General features: G+C 34.9%; 1 protein-coding gene across 1 annotated transcript in view; it reads right to left on the reverse strand.

Annotated features, from left to right (window-relative positions):
- Positions 1 to 6,047: 6,047 nt before the first annotated feature.
- ITGB8 (integrin subunit beta 8) overlaps positions 6,048 to 21,238 on the reverse strand; it is a 76,703-nt gene continuing 61,512 nt past the window's right edge. The window contains exons 10-14 of the mRNA XM_054564511.1: positions 19,270 to 19,675; positions 16,697 to 16,922; positions 13,984 to 14,090; positions 10,933 to 11,096; positions 6,048 to 10,836 (exon numbers count right to left, since the gene is read on the reverse strand). Coding sequence (XP_054420486.1) covers positions 10,714 to 10,836; positions 10,933 to 11,096; positions 13,984 to 14,090; positions 16,697 to 16,922; positions 19,270 to 19,675 — 1,026 coding nt within the window. The 3' untranslated portion in view covers positions 6,048 to 10,713. The remainder of the gene's footprint in view (positions 10,837 to 10,932; positions 11,097 to 13,983; positions 14,091 to 16,696; positions 16,923 to 19,269; positions 19,676 to 21,238) is intronic.

Consider the following 21,238-nt stretch of genomic DNA (forward strand, 5'->3'; position numbering starts at 1 on the left):
TTATTAATAAAAGCAATTTAAATGATGACACATATAGTTACCATTCTAGTCATCCAATTTTGAGTCAAGGAGTTCTACGTATTTTTTACTTAAACTGAATGTCATCAAAGGACAAGGTAATGAAACCTTGAAGCTTAATAACTCGTCTCTCACAATACATGTAAGGGCAAAGGAGAGCACCTTTTAAATGTTAATGTGGTTAAGTATCAAAAAATATCATGTATTTCTGTTTTTTAAAAATACAAGCTCTTGGCCAAACAAAAGGAAGCTAGGAAATTGCCAAGTGAAAAGTAACCTATATTTGCAAAATCAATCTGTAAATTAAGGTGAATATTTTTTATGCAAAATAATCTCCTAAATTTTAAATGCACTAAAATATAAACTCTAATTAATATGAAGAACATAACACTATTATGGAACATGTTTTCAACATACATGTATTTTTTTTTCAGATTCTCAGGTTAGGTGAGAGGCAATCGTTAGATCCAAAATCATTCTTGAGAATGATTATTTTAAATGTAATCTGATATACAATCTGATATTATTTTGATATTTGATAGGTAAAAATGACATTTATTTACTCTGTTTAAAATTAAACCCTAACCTATGGAATAAGAATAGACACTTAGAGTTAGAATAAACACACCTAGTCCTAGCCATTTACCCTGCTTAGTTTTCCTGGGAGGAGATAGGACCCAGGCCATAGCTTTATGTGTTATCAGCATTTCTGGCATGAGCCTGGCATCAGGCTTCTCTGTCTTTCTGATTTAGGGAATGCATTTCAAAGCTTCTCGTAGTTTCCCTGAAGCCCTACTAGGCTGGAGGTAAAGGGTATAATAGAGAGCTAAAGCAGGGATCTTTTAAACATTTTCCCTTAATCTTCTTTCCTTCCTATCTCTGCTGTCTCCTTATATCCCCTATGGATCGAGGGATCTGGAACCCTAGAACAGGTTTTCAGCACCATTTTTTATTCTTTGAGTCTACATCACCCATACGTACACATATATGCACATTTCCTTTCACTTCTGTTATTCATTGGCACCATAAAGTTTTATTTTCCTTTTCCAAACCTGGAAATACTACCAAAATAAGCACAAAATTTAGTGGTCCAGAGACAGATTTGGATGCACGCCTGCAGAGCTATGTTTGTTTGTTTTTTTTTAAAAGATGATATAAAATTGGATGTGGGCAAGGGAGAAAGGGGTGTTTTAGACCTGAGAGAAGAAGAGTAAACAAATGTGATGTCTCAAAATGTGACAGAGCAGAAGGATTTTCTACTCCAGTGACCAGGAAGTAGAAAGGAGGGATGCTGTGCCCCGCCGTCCTTGGTGTGACTGTCCCATCTGGGTTCCCTAAAGACAAACAACAAACCTAGACCATTTTAAGTGTCTTTGAGGGAGGACGGAGAGAAGTTGTCGAGTTTGGTGGAGATGAGAGTATGAGGAGAAGGTTTAATGCTCTGGCTAAGATGGAACCCCACAGACCACGTTAGGAATTTCCCTAGGGCAGTGGTGGAGATCCTCCAACTGTTTCATACACACACACGAATCTACATGCATTTAGCTTTTGCTAAGAATAAGGGAGGGTTTCAGTGACAGAAAAATGAGACTTGGCTGTGGATAATAAAAGTATTTAATGTAGGCCTCTACATATGAGATGTTAATCTTGCTATAAAAAAGTAACTGAATTCTATCTTATTTTTTAAACAATATGCAGAGAATTATTTTTTTACTTTGATTTCAACCAAAACAAGTACAGACATAATTTGAGCATAGTGTTTTCTCAGGGACATGTCTGAGGGGCTCATAGAAGAAAGTACATCTTTGACTCAACAATTACTTGAGTATCTGCAGTGGGTATTGGGTATCAGGTGCTGGCCTAGGTGCACTGGTAAGCATAATCTATAACTATGGCCTCCTGATGCTAATTTTCACTTTTTATATAAATGGTTCTCAAACTTTGGCAGGCATCAAAATTACTTAGAGAGCCTGTTGAAACACAGACCACTGGGCCCCATTGCCAGAGTTTCTGTTTCAGAAGATTTGGGGTAGAGACCAAAAGTCTTCATTTCTAACAAGTTTTCATGTGGCACTGATCCCTCTGATCTGGGGACTACTCTTTGAGGACCATGTACTTATGGCTTATCTTGAATTAAGTATAGGAAAATGTAAAAACAATTTTGTTAATGGTAAATTAAAATTTTCTTAAGTGGATATATTATCTCTCATGACTTTAGTGATGGTTAGCATGTATTTTGTAGTCATAACAATGGAAAAATGGCATAGAGAATGGCAAAGCCCAATAAAGAAAGAGTTTCTCTTTCATCACTACAGTCTGAGAATTTTTTTAGACCTCAGGCAATTCATTGGAAGAAGTCTAAACAGCACCAGGGCCTAAGTACTAAATAATATACTAGTCCAAAGAAGTGCTAAAGGATTACCAAGTTGAAAGCCAAGTTACCATTTCTTTATTTTTATTGTTGATATTATTACAGATGTTCCATCCCCCTCCCTGCAGCCCACTACTGCTTTTAATTATGATAAAAATTCATATATAAAGAACTAGATGAAAAGGAAATACTGTGTGTATTTTTTAGATAGGGTTATTTTGATAATATTGAAAGCATGATCATTGACATAGTTTAAAAATTCACAGCTTTAGTTTTGTCTGGCCAAATATTTTGATGAAGTTAGAATTTAGTCTAAAAGTCATGGGTTGGCAAGAACAATGTGGTGTGTGAGACCAGATTGGGAGTTTTATCCAATTTGGATAGAAGTCTGTAGTGACTTTCAGAGCTGGCACTAGAATTCTCTTTGAGTCACTTCTTTTCTCATCACCTATACCTAGCCAGTCCCCAAGTTCTCTTACATCTTCCTTGCAGCAATGGCTCATATATCATCATTTTGTACTTTTGTCGAGATTTTAACTTCCTCATAAAAATTCTCCAAGTGCATTTGACTGACTCCTTTTTGTCGCATTTGAAAGGTCCCCCTATTGTACCTTAGACCAATCCAAACCTTCCCAACATCAAAGTTTCTCTCCACATTGCCTCCTTTTCCATTATAAATGTGTCAATCTCTCCCATTCAAAAAAACAATTTATTTAACCAGTCTCCTCTTGTTAAATACTGAAGTTGTTAACCAGTCTTTTAGGTTTGGTATCATATCTTGCTCATTCTTTTTCTTAATGAATTTAGGAGCTGCAATTGTGGCACATTTTTCAATGGGATACATCCACCTATTAAAATGATTGTTTAAATTCTTGACATGGAAAATGTTTGAAATGTCTTTGAAGAAAAAATATCTCTATACCAGACTATGTGTAGCATATTTGTTTATTAGTTACAAATAGATACTAAGCCAGCTAGCTAGGTAGCTATGGCAATGGTCATCTGTAGGTGGTTGGATTGGACTGGTATGTATTTTAGGATATTTTACAGTAAATACTCATCATCAGCACATTAAAAGTTATAAAGTACCTAATAGAATAAAGAGAAAATATGCTTATATTCGAAAGTGATTGTTATTAAGGCGTGAGATTTTGAATTTTTTTCTGCCTTTGTATATTTCCAAATTTTTTTTACTCCAGTAACAGAATAGTATTTAACTTAGTACTTAGCATTTAGTAGCACTAAATACTTAATAATATTAAATATTATTTGCATTTAGTATTGGAAAGTATAAAATTAATATTTATATAAAATTATATTTAGTTTACAGATATATATATCAGACCATAAATAATTTCAGTAATATCACTTTTCTGTGCAAAACTTTCAGGGCTTGTTTTTTTCCTAGTAACCAAAGTTCAAACTTCTTAGCCTGGAAATCAACCTCTCCATAACTTAGGACCTATAGGTTCTTGGCTTTCATTATTCAATGTTTTATCTCAACAAGACTTCAGTGTTCCTGGATGGAATCCCCACTCTTTTCTGCTTCACCATCTTCCTATTTCTCTTTTATGTCACCTTTCAGCATGTCCCCATTCACCTTTCCTCCAAGGCCTCAGCCAAGCACCATTTTCCATGGATCTGCTGCAGTCTAACTCAAGCATTTGAGTGCACTTAGCATTTTGTTTTTAATTTTTTAAAGATCTGTTTACTTTGTCCTATGTAGTATTTGTAGTGTAACATTTGTACACAGGTACTACCTCAACTTTCTTTATTGCATTTTTTTTTGTTTGTTTGGAGGGGGTAATGGGAAGATAGTAAAACTAGTTAAACTAGTGAAATCTATCCTCTCATAATATATGCTTACTCATTTATGGAGAATAAAACAGATCTGGGTAGGAATCCTCCCTCGGCCATTTGCTGGCTACGTGCATTTATATAAGGTTCCTAATCGATCTGTGCCTCGTTTTCCTTATTTGAAAAGTTGAAGAAAAATGTATTTAGTATTGCTAAGAATTCAGTGAGACAATTAATAATACAGATTATCTGGTGTGACATCAAATGCTGTGGTTTGGCTAAAAGAGATTGCTTTCCTATCATGGATGTCTTGAGGTGAACATGTGAGGGCTGAAAGGGAAGCTCTGACAATTTTAGCACAGAGATTCCTTTGCTAAGACAGCTGCTCTCGTTGTCCCAGACAACAAAAAGAGGAAAAAAGGAAGTAAGATATGGGGTTGTATTTAGATGACCAACTCCCATCCCACTGACCAACATTTAGTCCTGTAATCACAGTTAGCTGCAAAGGAGTCTGGGTAGTTAAGTCTCAGCTCTGTGCTCTACTGAAATTCAGCAGGTGGGTCCTTTTAATAAAGGGGAAGGAAAGATAAACAATATTCATAATAAAATCAGGATTCTGATCCTGAAAGACTGTTACTCACACCCCACTGGGATGAATTCCAAAAATAAAGACCTTGTCCATAGAGACCTCCTGATAGCTTCCCTCTGATCTCTCTAAGCAACTCTTCTGTCTATAGATTTACTGCAGATGCTTTTCCTTCAAACTGTTAAAACTCCGAAAGGACAGGAAATCTGTCCAGATGTCTTATTTAAATTTTAATTTGTCCTCTCATCTGCTTTATTCTCCCCTCTAGGTTAAATAAAGAAAAATCATATCTAGGGGTATTCCACAAATTTCAGTAGTTTAAATATGGCTCTACAGAATGTGCGATTAAAGTTTATGAACATGTTATATTTTTACTGAGGTGCTGATAGAAGTCTCTGGCTGATAGAAAAAGCCTGATTTATCTTTTAGCTACTTTTTCAGTTCTTTGTAATTAGGATATTCATTCTGTTTCCATCACTGGGCAGCAATCAAAAGGCAAATAGAGCAATTAGGATGGCCCCACACCTTGTCATTGGCCCTACAACGTTCTAGAAATAGTAATGTGCTCTAGCAATGACATAATATGAATGTCATTACATTTCCTCATGTGACAATGTGCTGTCATCTGGCAGCTCTGAGGGTCATGTAGAACACAATGGTAAATAAAGGAGAATTCTTAGATTTTTACATTTTTTATTTTAAAACAATTTTATAGTGATAAACACCTACTTTTAAACAGAATGATGCATTAATTAAATGCCTTGTCATAGCTATTATAAGCTCTGTTAGAAAAATAGACATCTCACAACTACAGCATCAGCTCTTTAATAAATACATAATACAGCAGTTAGTAGTCAGTCAGAATTATTTGAACAGCTTTATTGTATATTATATGAAATCGTCATATCCCCCAGTCTTCTGTGTCCTTTAAGGAGATTTAATTTTATGTATAATTCAAAGCCAGAAATAATAAGATACTTGTTTAATTAGAATTTGTTTCTTAGAGCTATTTTATATTCAAATATTTAAATTTAAAAATATACACTATGTTAAACATTTTTTACAAAGGCAAGACTTGTTAAATGAAACAAATAAGGTTATATTACTGATAATTTAAAAACATTTCTAAAATTTTTTTCAGAATTCTAAAAATGAAGTAGCTGGTAAATGTAAAATAATTTTAAAGTTACGTTAAATATACACAAAAATGAATTTCTATATTAATATGTGCACATTTATATTTTATTATAATTTAGAATTAAAATATTTTATATTCAATATTCTTAATAAGACTTATGTACCATACTTGTCATTGTGTGGAATTCTTATCAAAATCACATTTATTTGTAGTACAGTGTAAAAATTCTTTATATAAATCACATTTTCCTTTCTTGGTGACTGCAGTTTTTTTATTTTTTTGATTGTTGGGTTAAATAAGTTTAACTGAAGTAGGCTGTAGAGGTTAGAAACCTGATTAATAGAGTTAGCTTACAAAGATAAACTTTATGCAGGAGAGCATCTCAGGTAGATAAAAGTAGTGTTGTTACTCTCAGGTATTTTATTAACAGCTGCCCAGATAGCTGAACAATTGTTTCATATAATTAAAATAACTTAAATATGCAGTTTTATGACACTTATTACATGGGCTTGAAGGTAATTTATCAGACCCTAAGGAAAGAAATTAATCAAAACAATAGAAATGTTAAAGAAGAATAAAAAAGTAGAAGGGCTCAAAGAGAAAGTTCTTTTTCTGACAGCACTGATGATTGTATCATGTTTTTCTCCTGTCACTGAAGTAACACATGCAAGATGCTGCAAAATCTAATTATGATGGTTACATGTAATATTCTTCCACTTAATTTTAACACCAAGATCATAATATAAGAGTATTCTTTACAAAATAATAGAAAGAATAAAAAATTGTTAACAAAACTCATTCTTATCAGTTAAGCTAGGGTTTGCAGAAATCATAGCCACTAGCATAACAGGAGGCTGAAAGCTTTCACAACCTAAAGGTCTGCAGAGCACGAGCTCATAATCAGTTAGGCTCCATGTTGAGTTGTATGTGATTCACTTGTACTGAAAACTGGCTCATATGTTATCATAAATGACTTCTCAAATATTTGTAAGAAAGCAATGTCCCTATATCCATGGACATTTAGTTAAAAATTAATTAGTGTAATATTTATTTAAGCTCAACTTTCCACACTGCATCTAACGTGCCAATAATTGCAAGATACAGCGCAATATCAGAGATGTTATATTTAAAAAGTAGATGTCTCAGAACCAATAAAATATGAACATGTATAACCAGTTACCCATAGTAAATTTTCCCTGGAGGAATCATAAAAGAAAAGGGAAATGATCTGAAAGCTAGTTCCATATTTCTTTGAAAAGAAATATATTTCAATTTGCATTTCATGAAATGGATTTTCTCAGGTCAATATTGAGGACAGTCATAAAATAAATGTTAAGAGCAAATAAAACAGAATACAATATGCACATGCTCAAACTCCCAGGTAGCTGTATTTCATTTGACACTTTTATAAAAAAAAAGTCTTAAATCCTTTAAAACTTAATCTCTAACACTTGTGAAAATTTAAAAATTTTAATGGATCTGTCTTTGTTCAGGTAAGTAGATTCAAATGAGTTTTAAAATCATTAAGAGATGTTTGGAAATGAAGAACTTTATTATACCATTACATTTGGTTATTTTTCACAATTAGGTTTATTGAGTTTGAAGTTTTAGTGTAATCCCTTCTGAAAACTGAGTAGAAAAAAACAAGGACTAAGGAAAGGAAGTAAAAGCCATTGAGTCTAATTTGCTATGTCAGGTGCCTGGAGGAATATAATTCTGTGGAGAAAAATTTTCATAGTCCATCATAAAAATAATTTCAGTGTCTCATGGATTCCTGTTGTCATACATAAGAATATCTTCAGTGGATATTGATTACATATTAAGAAATATTTGAAATTTATTCTTTAGTGAAGTGTTGCATCTGATACATGTGCTAATTTTAATTTTGATGTTTGAAAAATTTGCCTGTAGAAAAAAAGTATTTTTTAACTCAAGTTTTTTTTAATCTTTATTAATCTAAGCTACATGGAACATTTAAGAGATAGTGAGATTTTTAGTGAATTTCTGAGTCTTGCAGAGAATGTCTATGACATCATAAATATTAACAAATTTTGCAAAAGATATCAAATGCTTATAAATCCATGTGCACTGCAGTGTAAAGATGTCCCCAGAGAAATGAAATGCATGCAATGATATTGTAGTGTATGGGCAGTGCATTTCAAAGTCATTACATACTTATGGGCGCAGAAATGCTGTCGTACCAAAAGTGTTCAAGTTATTAACTTTGTTAACCATTTAAAATTTATGACTTGTGTTTAATATCCGTGAATCTCAAAAGACTCCTGTGGACATATTGAAAATAGCCTCTATTTACAAATATTACGTAATCTAAGAATACCCTGTTTTCCCTTCCCTTTTAATTAATTCTAACTAGTCAAATATTAATTCTCACAAATCACTATACAGGAACATACCAATTATTCAAGTAAAATATAAGCTCTAAAATCTTTAAGAATTAGATCTTTATGTAAAAAACGAAAGCACATCACAAGCATAACTTCAGTCATCATCTAGCATTGAACTGCCCATCAGGAAGTTTGTCCATTCCTGTGATAACAGCCTCAGTTCATTATAAATTAGTGCAAACTACTGAGAGTGTAAAGAATATAAACCCTGGACTTTTAAGGGTTTCATTTTATTTTGCTCTTTTGGATAATCGTTTCATGTGGAAATTAGTTTATGAACATTGTAATGTTCACTTTTAAATTGTCAGCATTTTAATAAATGGATTTTCCCCAGTTTTTCCTTTTGGGGCTCTGTTAGGTATCCATTTATTTTCCTTTTAAAAAGGATGCTATGTGTGACAGACAGATTGCAAAATATGATTTTTACGTTATCCTTAGTGGTCAAGGGTCTCTTACACAAGTGAGTCACAGTACTGACTTACGTCAGTGTCCCCAATCTCTCATTTGGGGAAGGAAATGCAGTTTAGCTTAGAGTCCTAATTGCTTGGTTGTAGGGGACAGCTAATGGAGCTGCCGTATTTGTTGGCTCCAGAACAACTTATTTTATACTTTAAAATGTTCTTTAGGGTAGAATATAGGGTAGGGGAGTTAGTCTTCATTGAAATGCAAATATCTAGCACTTTGATTAAGTGCTGGAAGACAGCAAATCTGGGATGTTAATTATAAGAAGACATTGTTGTCCTAGGCAAAGCTCTGTACTACACACAGGACTATTGGACTATATCTGTAGGGCCATGGGAATTGTGAGTATGTTTCCATCGCGGAAGAGGAAAGCTCATGACCTCTGTATCAGTCTCTCAGGTTGAGCTCTGCACGACAATAGGGGTGCCTTTCACGCAGGCTAAGGCTGGGATGGATTTCCCTGGAGTTAGTGCTTAGAAGCTGATTAGCAGGAAAGACTGGAAGCCAGTCATGGCCAATTCAGTTTGAATGACTCTTTTCTGTTTCGCTTTGATATTTTCTCATGCTCATACACTTAAAACTTCAGCAAATCACATTTAAAAACACTTGCCAATTAGATATTTTAAAGACTCAAGAGGTAGCGTGATATTGTGCAATGAACACTAGCCTGGCAATAAGAGAAATTTTCTTCAAATGCTGCCACTTAACCACTGGGATGTTTTTTGAGAAATCATTTAAACCTTCTGAGCCTTGATTCCCTAACTAAAGGATGAATGAGCTTATTTCTAAGATATTGTCTATCTCCCTCCAATTGCATACTTTGAGAATTCTGGCAGTGGGGTTAAGGTGATACAGAGAAAGAATGACCGCAGGCTTCATGGAAGGGCAAAAATAGTATAGCTTAATATAGCTTCTAATTTGAAAAATGCTATTATCTACTTGGAGTGCATATCTGAGAAAGCTCAGTCAAAAGTGTGGCACTTGGCTTGAGGCAGAGTTTCTAAATGCCTTGTGCATTTTAACCTGATGCTTAAACAAATGAAGTGGTGAAATAGTCCATCCAGTTTACCAGGCAAGTAGGTATGAAACTCCACGTCGGCAAATAACAAAGCTGTTCAAATTTTGATGTTACTTTACAGTGTCCCTTATTAAACATTCAGCTTTTAAAACCAGTATTCTAATAAAGTGACATTGTATTATTAAGTTTTTATGGCAGTAGTAACTTAGCACTTATTTCATCCAGTCATCTGTGACACATATAAACTTATCCTGTAAGAAAACCAAATTATAAAAGCAAAGAGGAGAGAATGTTGGAATTAGTATCCATCTTGTAAAAAGAAGAAAACAAACACACATGCATAGAACTACACAGTTTCAAAAGCAATATCCCTCAAGATGAAGGTTTTTATCTCTTCAACTCTTGGATGAGCAAAACACTAACCATTTCCCCATCTAGCTGTTCTTGTCTGTTCTCTGGCAAACGTTGAAGTGTTTGGCAACATTAGTATAACTGCCTTATTCTTTTTTCGCGTGCACATTCCATGCAGGGAGGATGGTACCCCTGCAGCGACACGATGCCAAAACTACCTCAAAAGCATTGTGTCTCTCTGGGAAGCGTAGGGATGGCAGGTACCTGTAAAGTGTAATCAGTGCTCTTCAGATGATCTACATTCTATGCTGATCTAAATAAGTTATATATTACAGTAAAGTGCTACAATGACACTAGTCTCGAACAGTAGTAAGACACATTTTTCTCAGAAAAAGTCAGCAGCGATGTGAGTCACATGATGATGAGGATGCCTGTCAGTCTTCATTCGAGTGAAAACCAGCAACTAGCAAGATCTAGCACAATTTGTCTCCTCCTGTGACTTCTAAAACTATAATTTTTAGGAGCAATTATTAAAAATCCAGTTTCCCATAAAGTATTTTTTATCTTTTAGAAGTTGCACCTGAAATTTTCATGAGCATTTAATTTGCTGATATCCATTTTTATTTCTTCAGGTTTCTCACGTCGGTAGGTTACTGCTCTTGTGCAAACACTTTGCAGAATCAACTTGTCCTTGATGGAGGAGAAATATTATCATTAGTTAAGGATCTAAATATTGGAAGTAGACAATGACATACTGATAGCAATTTCTTTTTAGAATTTACTGACCTTTTTTGAGGCTGACACCCTGTAATCTGCTGAGGACTTTATTTTATTACTATTCCATTGTAATATCACCTGTCTAATGATAAGGACTTTGAGCAACCCAATCAAGAATGTAACTATGAAAATGATGAAAAATATCCTCAAGTAGCTTGGGCTAGAGAAGCATTCTGTAATGAAGCAAACAAATAAATGTATTAAAAACTGGAATGAGTACATCAAAGGATTCCAACAAGTAAACAGTGTTTACCATCTCAATTAATAGGACCAGAGGTATTTGCAAATCTACATTTCAAAAACAGGGGACTGCCATTACTGTTGATGCAAAGAGTAACCCTTGATTTTTTATTACATATTTATTATTAAAATATTTTAACGTAAAACTTCTTTGTAGAATAATCACAATTAAGGTGTTTAATAAGAGGGTTTCTTTTGTTTGTTTGTTTGTTTTTTGGTTTGTTTTTTTTGCAGCTTGATTCTGTAGTAGTATAAACTAGAATATGTCCAAATCCCTTAACCAAATATAACCATATATATTAAAGAGAGAGGGACCTTTTTTGTGGTGTACACCCTTGATCACTAGGAGAAAATAGGATTTAAAAATTATTTAACAGCTCTCTTTATTAGCTATGTTTCTCTTGTGCTTGCTCTTCATTTGTTGCATACCAGTAATGGAAGATAAAGTAAACATCTGCAGAAGCTAAAATCAGTACTACACTAACAGAAGAATAAATATTTCCTATGAAATTGCAGTGCAGTTTTTCATGATTATTACACATAGCTTCTCCAGGAAGTAAGAGTGTCCAACTCAGGACAATACACAAATCTTTTCCCTAAATTTTTATTTATTTTTTACTTGTCTGTTAACCAAATTTATTTTGCATCTAAGTATTCTACTTGCATTTTTTCAAGAATAAATAATTACTAGCTGGAAAAGGACATGCTGCACTAATGGCAGGGGCATACTAGATCTCTGTTTTAGCCCTAGACTTTTGGCAAACTCCAGTTGGAAAGTCTACAGACTCTTGTGGCTGCCAGAGGTATTATCCAAATCCAAAAGGAACATGGTTGCACAATATGCAAGTATTCCACAGAACTTACCAGCTGTCCCAGGCTCAAAAAATTACCTCCTGGTCTAAAGAGGCATGTGTTTTTTGCCTAATCTCCAGACTTTGGGGACTTCACCTAAATGTCTGAAGGTCTCCCTGACAGGGCCTTTCAGGAGGGGACCTGCCAAAACTTAGAAAAGCAATCACCCAATTATGGGTGATTTGTGTCTGAATTACCAGGGATGATCAAGCATACTCCTGAATATGCCAAGAGCTCATATAATCAGGGCAAGGGCTCGTCTCCAAGTGGGAAGACAGAGCCCAGTTTTCTTTTGGTCAATAATAGGATTCCTTGAAAGAAAGGTTAAAGATGGGCTGGAGGACTACTAACTGAAGTAGAAGCACCACACACAAAACGCAAGTTTTCCTTTGTTACAGGTCCTTCACATGCAGAGAATCCACAATGCTCTCTCTATTCAAAGGTGACGCCCTTGGAGTCTTCCACAGCGACCTTAAATTTTGTGACATGCATGCCTTTTATCCTGACATACTGTCATTTCCCTTGGCTGACTTAGAACTACTCAATCAGCTAAGATCCTTAGAGGGGGCACATGGCTTGATCCCACTCATTGGCTCCTCGCCTAATAGAAGCTTAGCCAGAAAGAGCAAAGAACACCCTTTAAGTGTGATTGAGTGGACAGATAATAGAGGTGGCTAACAAATGCCCTTTCCCTCTCCCTGCACAATAGTTGTGAAGAGGAGGGGAATCCGATAGCTACTGATACATTTTACAAACATTTCTAATAGGTTAGGAAAGAGAACATTTTCAGGGCCCCAATCTGCATGCCCTGGCCATGACTATCTTCTTGGTGTAGGTCAAGCAAGGGCTTTTTCTAAGGAGCTTTAATGGAGCACTTTTTGTAACCACACTTAGGTCACAGTAGGTTTATTTACTTAACATAATAGATGACATGTTGACAGTAAGGGCTTTATTTATTAGAAAAGGCACTTGGCTTTCTGGAGTGATTGCTACAGCTGCAGCTGGCAGCACATGGACTCTTTTCAGAGCCCAATTCATTGTGGGCTAAAATCAGTATGGATACGAGAGAAGAAGCACTCTGGAGAAAGTTTATTTTTTGTGCACTCTCTCTAAAAGTTGATATTATTTTTGCAGGTAAATGTTTTCAGTGAAGACATAATTTCAAGCTTAATTTCAACTTTGTGTGTATCTTGACACCTGACACCTGAGCAAGGTGGCATGCTGGCTTTTGGGTTCTAATGCAATGGTCTTTGAACACCACTTTCACATGTTTCCCTCATTTATGTGTCATTTTGTAATTCGCATAATTTTCTCATGTTCACTGGCTCATTTAATCTTATACAACTCTGAGACTGGTGTTACCATCTCCATTTTACAGATGAAAAAACTGAGGCTCAGGGAAATGCTATAAAAGGCTGATAGTGTCAAGGGACATGTCTTAGGCCAAGGTCTTCTGACTAAAAGTTCCATACCCTTTGCATTGTGCCACCTTTATATTTTCACCCTAAATTTTATTGGTAACAGAATTGAAAGTACCATGAAGGAATGGCCCTTTTGAAGTTATGCATTTGGCAAAAACAGATCATTGCTACTGAAACATGAAAATGTTTGACACAAAGAAGGTTATAGCTGAAGCCAGTTTGGGTTATGAAGGATAATTATGGTTCCACAGATGTCTCTAATGGTGAAATGGACTCTACGTAGGAAACTCCTTGGCTCGCTGAGGCCTCTCTAGAAAATATGTTTGCTGTACTTCCACAGAGTTGCACAGCATGGGAATTTAGCTGGATAGCTGAGACTGGAGATCTAACAGTTCAGCCAATCATGGCAAACATATTCATCTGATTTTACAGAGTACCACCAAAGCAGTTAGTACATTCTTTAGGGTGGCTGATTAGGACCCTTACTGGGAAAGATGATTCTCTACAGATACTTTCTCAGTGCTTTGATTATTAAGCTTTGGTTTACCTGATGTTTGGTCCACATAATGTTGTTCCATGAAAGCACATGAGGATTTACACCGATCAAGTATAGCTTGAGAAAGATTGTGGGGGTGAAGGCATTGCACACAATTCCTGTAAGGGGAAACAGGAGTGAAAGCATACAGTCTTTAAAAAGGTTATAACCTGTAGTATTTTCTATAAGAAATAAAATAAAATAGAATACTGCTTTAGTACAGCAGCCTTGTGGAACTGGGAAAGAAAGCTGCGGCACTTATTTGTAATCCTTGCTAAATTAAATACCATGGCAAAGTTATTTTCTAACCCCTTAAAATAGTTAATGTAAAAATCAAAATAATGATTTTTCTGCTTGTGTTTTCTTCTTAGAGTTTTATGGTTTCAAGTCTTACATTTGAGCCTTCAATCCATTTTGTGTTTATTCTTGCATATGGTGTGAGAAGGTGGTCTACTTTCATTTTTTGCATATATCTGTCCAATTTTTCCAGCAGCATTTATTGAATAATCTTTGTTTTCCTTATTGTATGCTTTTGCCTCCTCTGTCTTATATTAACTGACCATATAGGCATGGATTTATTTCTGAACTCTCTAGTATGTTTCATTGTTCTACGTGTCTGTTTTTATGCCAGTAGCATGCAGTTTTGATTACCATAGACTTATAGTACAGTTTGATATCGCGGGGCATGATACCTCCGACTTTGTTCTTCTTTCTCAAGAGTGCTGTGGCTATTAGTGGTCTTTGGGGTTTCCTAAACATTTTTGGGTTATTTGTTCTGGTTCTGTGAAAAATGAACTTTGGTATTTTGATAGGAATTGCGCTGAATTTGTAGATTGCTTTGGGTAGTATGGACTTTTTAATAATGTTTATTCTTCCTGCCCACGAGGAGGGTATATACTTCCATTTATTTGTATCTTCTTCCATTTCTCTCGAGTGTCATAATTTTGACTACAGGTTTTTTATACCTCCTTGGTTAAATTTATCCCTAGGTATTTTATTTTATTTTTGATGTGTTTGTAAATGGGACTGTTTCCTTAGTTCCCCTTTCTGATAGTTCATTGTTAGTATTTGAACATGCAACTGAGTACTAACCTAGAGGGTAGAGTATTATGCTAAATGAGATAAATCAGTCAGAGAAAGACAAATACTATATGATTTCACTTATATGTGGAATCTAAAGAACAAAACAAACAAACAAACAAAATAGAAATGCACTCACAGATACAGAGAACAAGTTAATGGCTGCCAGAGGGGAGGGGAGTTGGGGGACTGGGTGAAAAAAGTGAAGGGATTAAGAAGTATACATTTGTCATTACAAAATAGTCCCAGGGATTTAACATACAGCATAGGGAATATAGTCAATAATATTGTAATAACTATGTATGGTGCCACATGCATGCTGGAAATATCAGGGGGAACACTTTGTAAAGTATATGATTGTCTAATCACTATGCTATACACCTGAAACTAATACAAAATAATATTGATGCCCTGGCTGGTGTGGCTCAGTGAACTGGGTGCTGGCCTGCAAACCAAAGGGTCACTAGTTCGATTCCCAATCAGGGCACATGCCTGGATTGCAGACCAGGTGCCCATTAAGGGGAGTGCAAGAGGCAACCACACAATGATGTTTCCTTCTTTTTCTCTCTCCCTTCTCCTCTCTCTAAAAGTAAATAAATAAAATCTTTTTAAAAATTTAATAAACAAAATAATATTGAATGTAAACTGTAATTGAAAAATAAGATTAAAAAATGACTTTTCTCTCTTGAGAGGAAAATCTATAGGAAATAAATAATACTCTCACCGCATGCACGGAAATAGCATAGATGCTTTAGAAGATGAATATTTAGACATGGTTAGAAAAGTTTAGCAATAGACTATAACAGTCTATTACTTGCACTACCAATCCAAGGAAGTGAAGGTCATAAAAATTTGAATAAAACACATTGGAAGGCACAGTGATGTTTAGAGTAGTGGGATTTGTTAGAGCAGGACTCAAACTGTTATCAGAAAATTAATCATTGGCACAAAATAATAATGCTACTTCATTTAACATATCACCTTTCATTTATCCATCATTTATTTTATAGTGCTTCATAACCACCATCATTCTTTAATAAAAATAAAACAATGATAATAGCTAACATTTTTTCTATTATATGATAACTGTGAACTAAGTACAAAATTTTTTTTACCATGGAACATCTAATTTAATTATCTCACAGAACTATAGCAAGGTATCATTATTATCCTCTACTTTTGATATTGGAAATATTAACAGGGAATATTCTCAGAAAAATCTCAGAGAATTTCAACAACTTTCCCTAGGTCAAACAGCTAATTAATAGTAAGCTGGGCAGGGAGCTGCTAAATTATCACATTTTGAACCTTAAGATTTACATAAGATTTCTGCATAAGATTATATGCCAATTATATATCCATAAAGCCAGCAAAAACCCAATGAACCCTTACGACTACTGAATTTTATTCTTTAAAAAAAAAAACTTAATTCACAAAAGCACAGGCAGCGAATGCCTTGATAAATTCTGATACTTACACAGCTATCTAGTGGCCAAAGACTGGAATCTAAGCCTTAAAATTCCCCAATTCCACATTCAGTTCTTTTTTTGCATGATGGTAACAATTTATTTGGATGAGAAGATCTAGCACTTCTAAGATTCTGAAGAGACTGTTTTCTGCATGTTTGGCGTCAGAAAGCACGTACCAGTTTTCATTGCAGGCCGTGTGACACGCCGGGCAGTGTTCGCAGAAGCGTCCGATGCTCCTGGGATCGGAGCACTCACACCTGCCACATACACATGTGCCTCTCCCACTGCACACTTGGCCCTTTGCATTGATGCAGTGTTGGGCTGATGCTGACGGGCACTGGCACCGATCTCCTTCCCAGCCGCTGAAGCACTGGCATCTGCCCGCTTCACACTCTCCATGCCCTGCGAAAGAGACGCCCCAGGACCTAAGTTATTGAGGCCACCAATATTGTGAAGCATTTCCAAACGTGAATTCCCCTCCCATCTCCATAGTAACACATTGAGAGTCCAGTGAATGGAAACAGCATCATTTTCTGTTTGTCTGACATACACAATGCCAGGACGTAGGAAGTCTGTTTTCAAAGCTGTTCTACTGTACATAGTCTCCCGATGCTATTGTGTTGTGCCAACAAGTATGAAGTCTTCTCTGCTGCAGTGCCTGCCTGACAGCTTGAAGGCCACTGTACATTCAGTTTTAAATTAAAAACACAAATATAAAGAATCTACAAAGGCTGAAGTAATGTTAATTGCCTGACTTGAAAACAGGGTTACCTTATTAATAGCTTCCATAATTTATTCTGTCTCTCCTTATTGCTAAAGGCCTGGGATCAGTTTGAAGGTCCATGAGGCAAACCTTCTAGTGCTTCAGTCCTTTGAGTGCCACATTTAAAGATAAGATCTCCAGGGAAGTCAAACTAATCCTTTCATTTCTTCAGGACATTATGAATTGAGCAGGTTGGCAGGGCCTGCCAAAAGGATGCTGTGCGCTATTATTACAGGGTAACAAGAGCAAGCAAGATGGTAGATGTGTGTGTGCTGGTGTTGGGGACATTAATGCAGACAAATAAGTTGAGGAAAAACACTGGTTATAAGTAGCTAATGGATTTTAGACTGCACACGTGTCCAAAATTTAAAATGATAATGTGAACCAGAGGGGTACATTTTACAGGGTTATATAATGCTTCTCAAGCTTATTTAGCAACAAACTTTCTCCATTCTTCCTCTTTCCCTCCCTCCCTCCATTGCTTCCCTGTCTTCCTTCATCCTCCCTTTATTGTGGAGCACTTCACAAGGTAACTGTTCCATAGAGTCTACTGTTGGATCGGCTCAATTTGCTAAGTGTAAAGCTAATGAGGTCCAGGCCAAACAAATGCCTGCCAGACCCTGTAAGCAGGCTGCACGACTAACTCTAGGCAGCCGACCTATGAACATGTGTTTTTATTCTCAGAGGAGACTAGTGAAGAAACTGCTTGTCAGCTTACAGTTTGCACTTATAATTTATACACAAATAATTCAAAGCAGGTTCTCAACTGCCTGTGTCAGTAGTATCATAGTTATATAGAACAGTGCCACTACAGTGAATTTTGATATTTTGCTATAAACAGAGATTTTAAAGATATTGAAGTTGTGGGAATTGACCTCAGAATTTTTTCTTTTCCCTGTCCCAAATAGGATTAGCTTTAAAAGATCAGTAGATAATTACTGGTTTGTTCTAAAGTAAAGTATAATCCATTCTACCTATGATAGTAGATTGAGCTGAATAAGTGTTTAAAATATAAAATATTTTGTGCATATAATAGAATAAAAAGGCAATTTTCCATCACATATTTATGTGATATAGGGCAAATCTTTAGCTTACACAAGAATAGAAAATTTATTTTATATAGTTTTTACTTTCCATATGCTTATGACAATGAAATATTTATCAATAATTTAATTGATATTTACTTATCAAAATGCAAACACTAAAAAGGTGTTTTAACAATAAGTGATTAGCACATTGTCACAGAAAAATTAATTCATTTAAAAACAATGATTTGTATGAATTTTTTAAATGCTGCAGATTTTCTGGATTCTAACCTCTAGGTGGCAGTAAGCTGAATTAGCCAAAAAGTACTTCAGGCATTCGTGCTTTAAAATTTGGTCTGTGTGTGGCCTCTGGGACTAATCTTCTGTATTACTAATGAAACCAGTATTTTCTTGAAGAATGCTGTCTTTTGACAATTTTATGCCTGGTATTGTTCCAAAAATAAACTGGAGAGATTTAAATTACTACAAGTTTTAATACCCTATATATAATGTATTACAAATTTTCCAGTGAATAATAATTATATTTTAATAACTCATTATCCTCTGAGCAAGCTGGAGGGAGTGACCACTTATGAGAATGAATCAGATCCTTCTAAAAGAATACCCTGATTATAGAAATCCTGTCAGCCATTATCTGTAATTTCCTTTGCTAGTATATATATCTTCACAAAGTCAAGGCATGCTTGGGGATAACAATTAAATTTTGGTTTTTATTTTTAAGTATTTTCTGTATAAAATTATTTAAAATATAAATATCAGAATCATGTGCTATAAACCTGTTGCTATGCCCTAATTTCATGGATCTTAAAACTTCAAATATTAAATTCAGATTCAGGGTTTATAATTATAAAGATGTGGTTTCAAAATACTTTAACATGTATGCTAATTTAACAGTGACTAGAAAAAAACTGCATGTATACGTTTATATATTTATACTCACCAGCACACAGATTTCCATGGTGATAGGGACAGGAAAAGTCATCCTTTTCACAGTATTTTCCATATACTTTTCCAAGCTTTATTTTGTGACACAAACATTTCCCGCAAATACAAACTCCTCGACCGCTGCAAACAGGTTGATCCTTGTGTGACTTGCAACTCTCAGAAGGAAACTGATCTTCATCAAAATGACATTTATTCTCCTCACACTGGAAACACTTGGAATCTAGAAAAGTTTCATCTACACACTTTCTTTTCGGTCCTCTGCTGTCGTCACACTGACAGCTGCAGTTTCTGTGTATGTGAATTTTAGTGGTTTCATTGAAACCAATAGGTTTGATTATTGCATAGCTTTTTCCTCCTGTGACATCACATTTTTTCATTGTAACTGTTACATTGAAAAGAACCTAAATTTAGGACAGGGAGGAAGAAAATATATATATGTCTTGATTATTTTTATTACCAATATTATATTCGTTAATGATATTTTGAATCAATATTCTGCCGTATAGAAATTAGTATTTATAAATAACACATGTAATAGTTCATATGTAGATATAAATCCCTTTTTAATTTCATTTATTTCCTAATTAATGAGCTAAAATGTTAAAGGATGCAATGACTACTCCTTGCTTATATTATACTATTAAATGTATAAGGGTTAAAGACTATTTGAAATGTCTATTCTACTTTCGATGATTAATATATGTCCCCAATTGATTTCTCAGCAAGCTTGAGAGAGCCTAGGTCATTTTCTGGATTCGGCCCTTATAATAGGGGGTTACTGAATATTTGATACTAGGGATAGGTCAAATAAACTAAAGGGCTCCTACTGCCTGGATCCCCTGAGATGGGGTGTTCAAATGAACAATTTTAATTTCGTTTCTCTTTTCTAGGATATAAAGTAAAGTTTCAGAGTTAAATTTTAGTTTATACATGGTATTATTGAGGAAAACATGAGGCTTTCTCCATCTTACTCAAGGAAAAAATACCTAGGACTCTCACTCTCAGAACTGCAGATCTCAACACAAAGTCATACATGATCTCAGTGGAGAGAGTGCCCAGAACTGTGCACCTGGGCTGGCAGGGATTGGTTTCCTCATGAAACTAAAGAATTTCTTTCCCCTGCCAAATTTGTCCTTTTTGTCTATTTTTATTTTGCACACGATTGGTTTAATGTGTCTATTTATATTTGCTAACCCACCTTACAATCTTCAGGTACTTTGGCAAAAAAGATTATATGTTTTTTCCATATTAGCCTGAAATGTTACCATTTAAAATAACTGTGCTAGACTTTTAGTTTGGAATGGAGACAGAAATACAGATACATGAATATGGATAGATATCTATATATAGCCCAAACAAAGAGCCTGTCATGAATATATTTATATTTCTATATTTGTATAAATATATTTGTACATGTAATACTATGTAAGATTTAAATTTAGCCTCATATATTATATATATGCATTAGAAATCAGAATCAGTCTCATCACATTAAAATCAATACAGTTGGTGTTGTATCTGAAATATTTTTTGCACTTAAGAATGTTAGGGATTAAAAGATGAGAACAATAATGTGGTCACTGCCAAATTAATAGTAGAGCAAAAGTTGGGTTTATATAATTAAGAGGTCATATAACTCTTACTGAGAGTTAAACTGTTTATATTACATGCTGAAAGTGAGGGGAAGGGGAAGAAAAAGATGTAGACAAAGGAAAAAAACAGTAAGATGGAAGGAAATACATTCTGCCAAAACTGGATTTTGAAAGAAAGAACTACTTCTAAGAAGGTAACCCTCTCTCAGAAAGTAACTTAGTGCATTTTTTTTGTTATCATAAAGTTTTCCCTATATTTAATGGAATCAAATATATATTTTGTAAATTGGTATATAATGTTTTTTGAACAAAATCCAAGGAGTGATTATGGAGGAGCCTACAGAACTGGAAACTAGCAATAGTTAATTTCAA

The sequence above is a fragment of the Pteronotus mesoamericanus genome, unplaced genomic scaffold (genome assembly GCF_021234165.1).
Source record: "Pteronotus mesoamericanus isolate MK-2021 breed Mesoamerican mustached bat unplaced genomic scaffold, CSHL_Meso_final scaffold_85, whole genome shotgun sequence".
Taxonomy (NCBI): domain Eukaryota; kingdom Metazoa; phylum Chordata; class Mammalia; order Chiroptera; family Mormoopidae; genus Pteronotus; species Pteronotus mesoamericanus.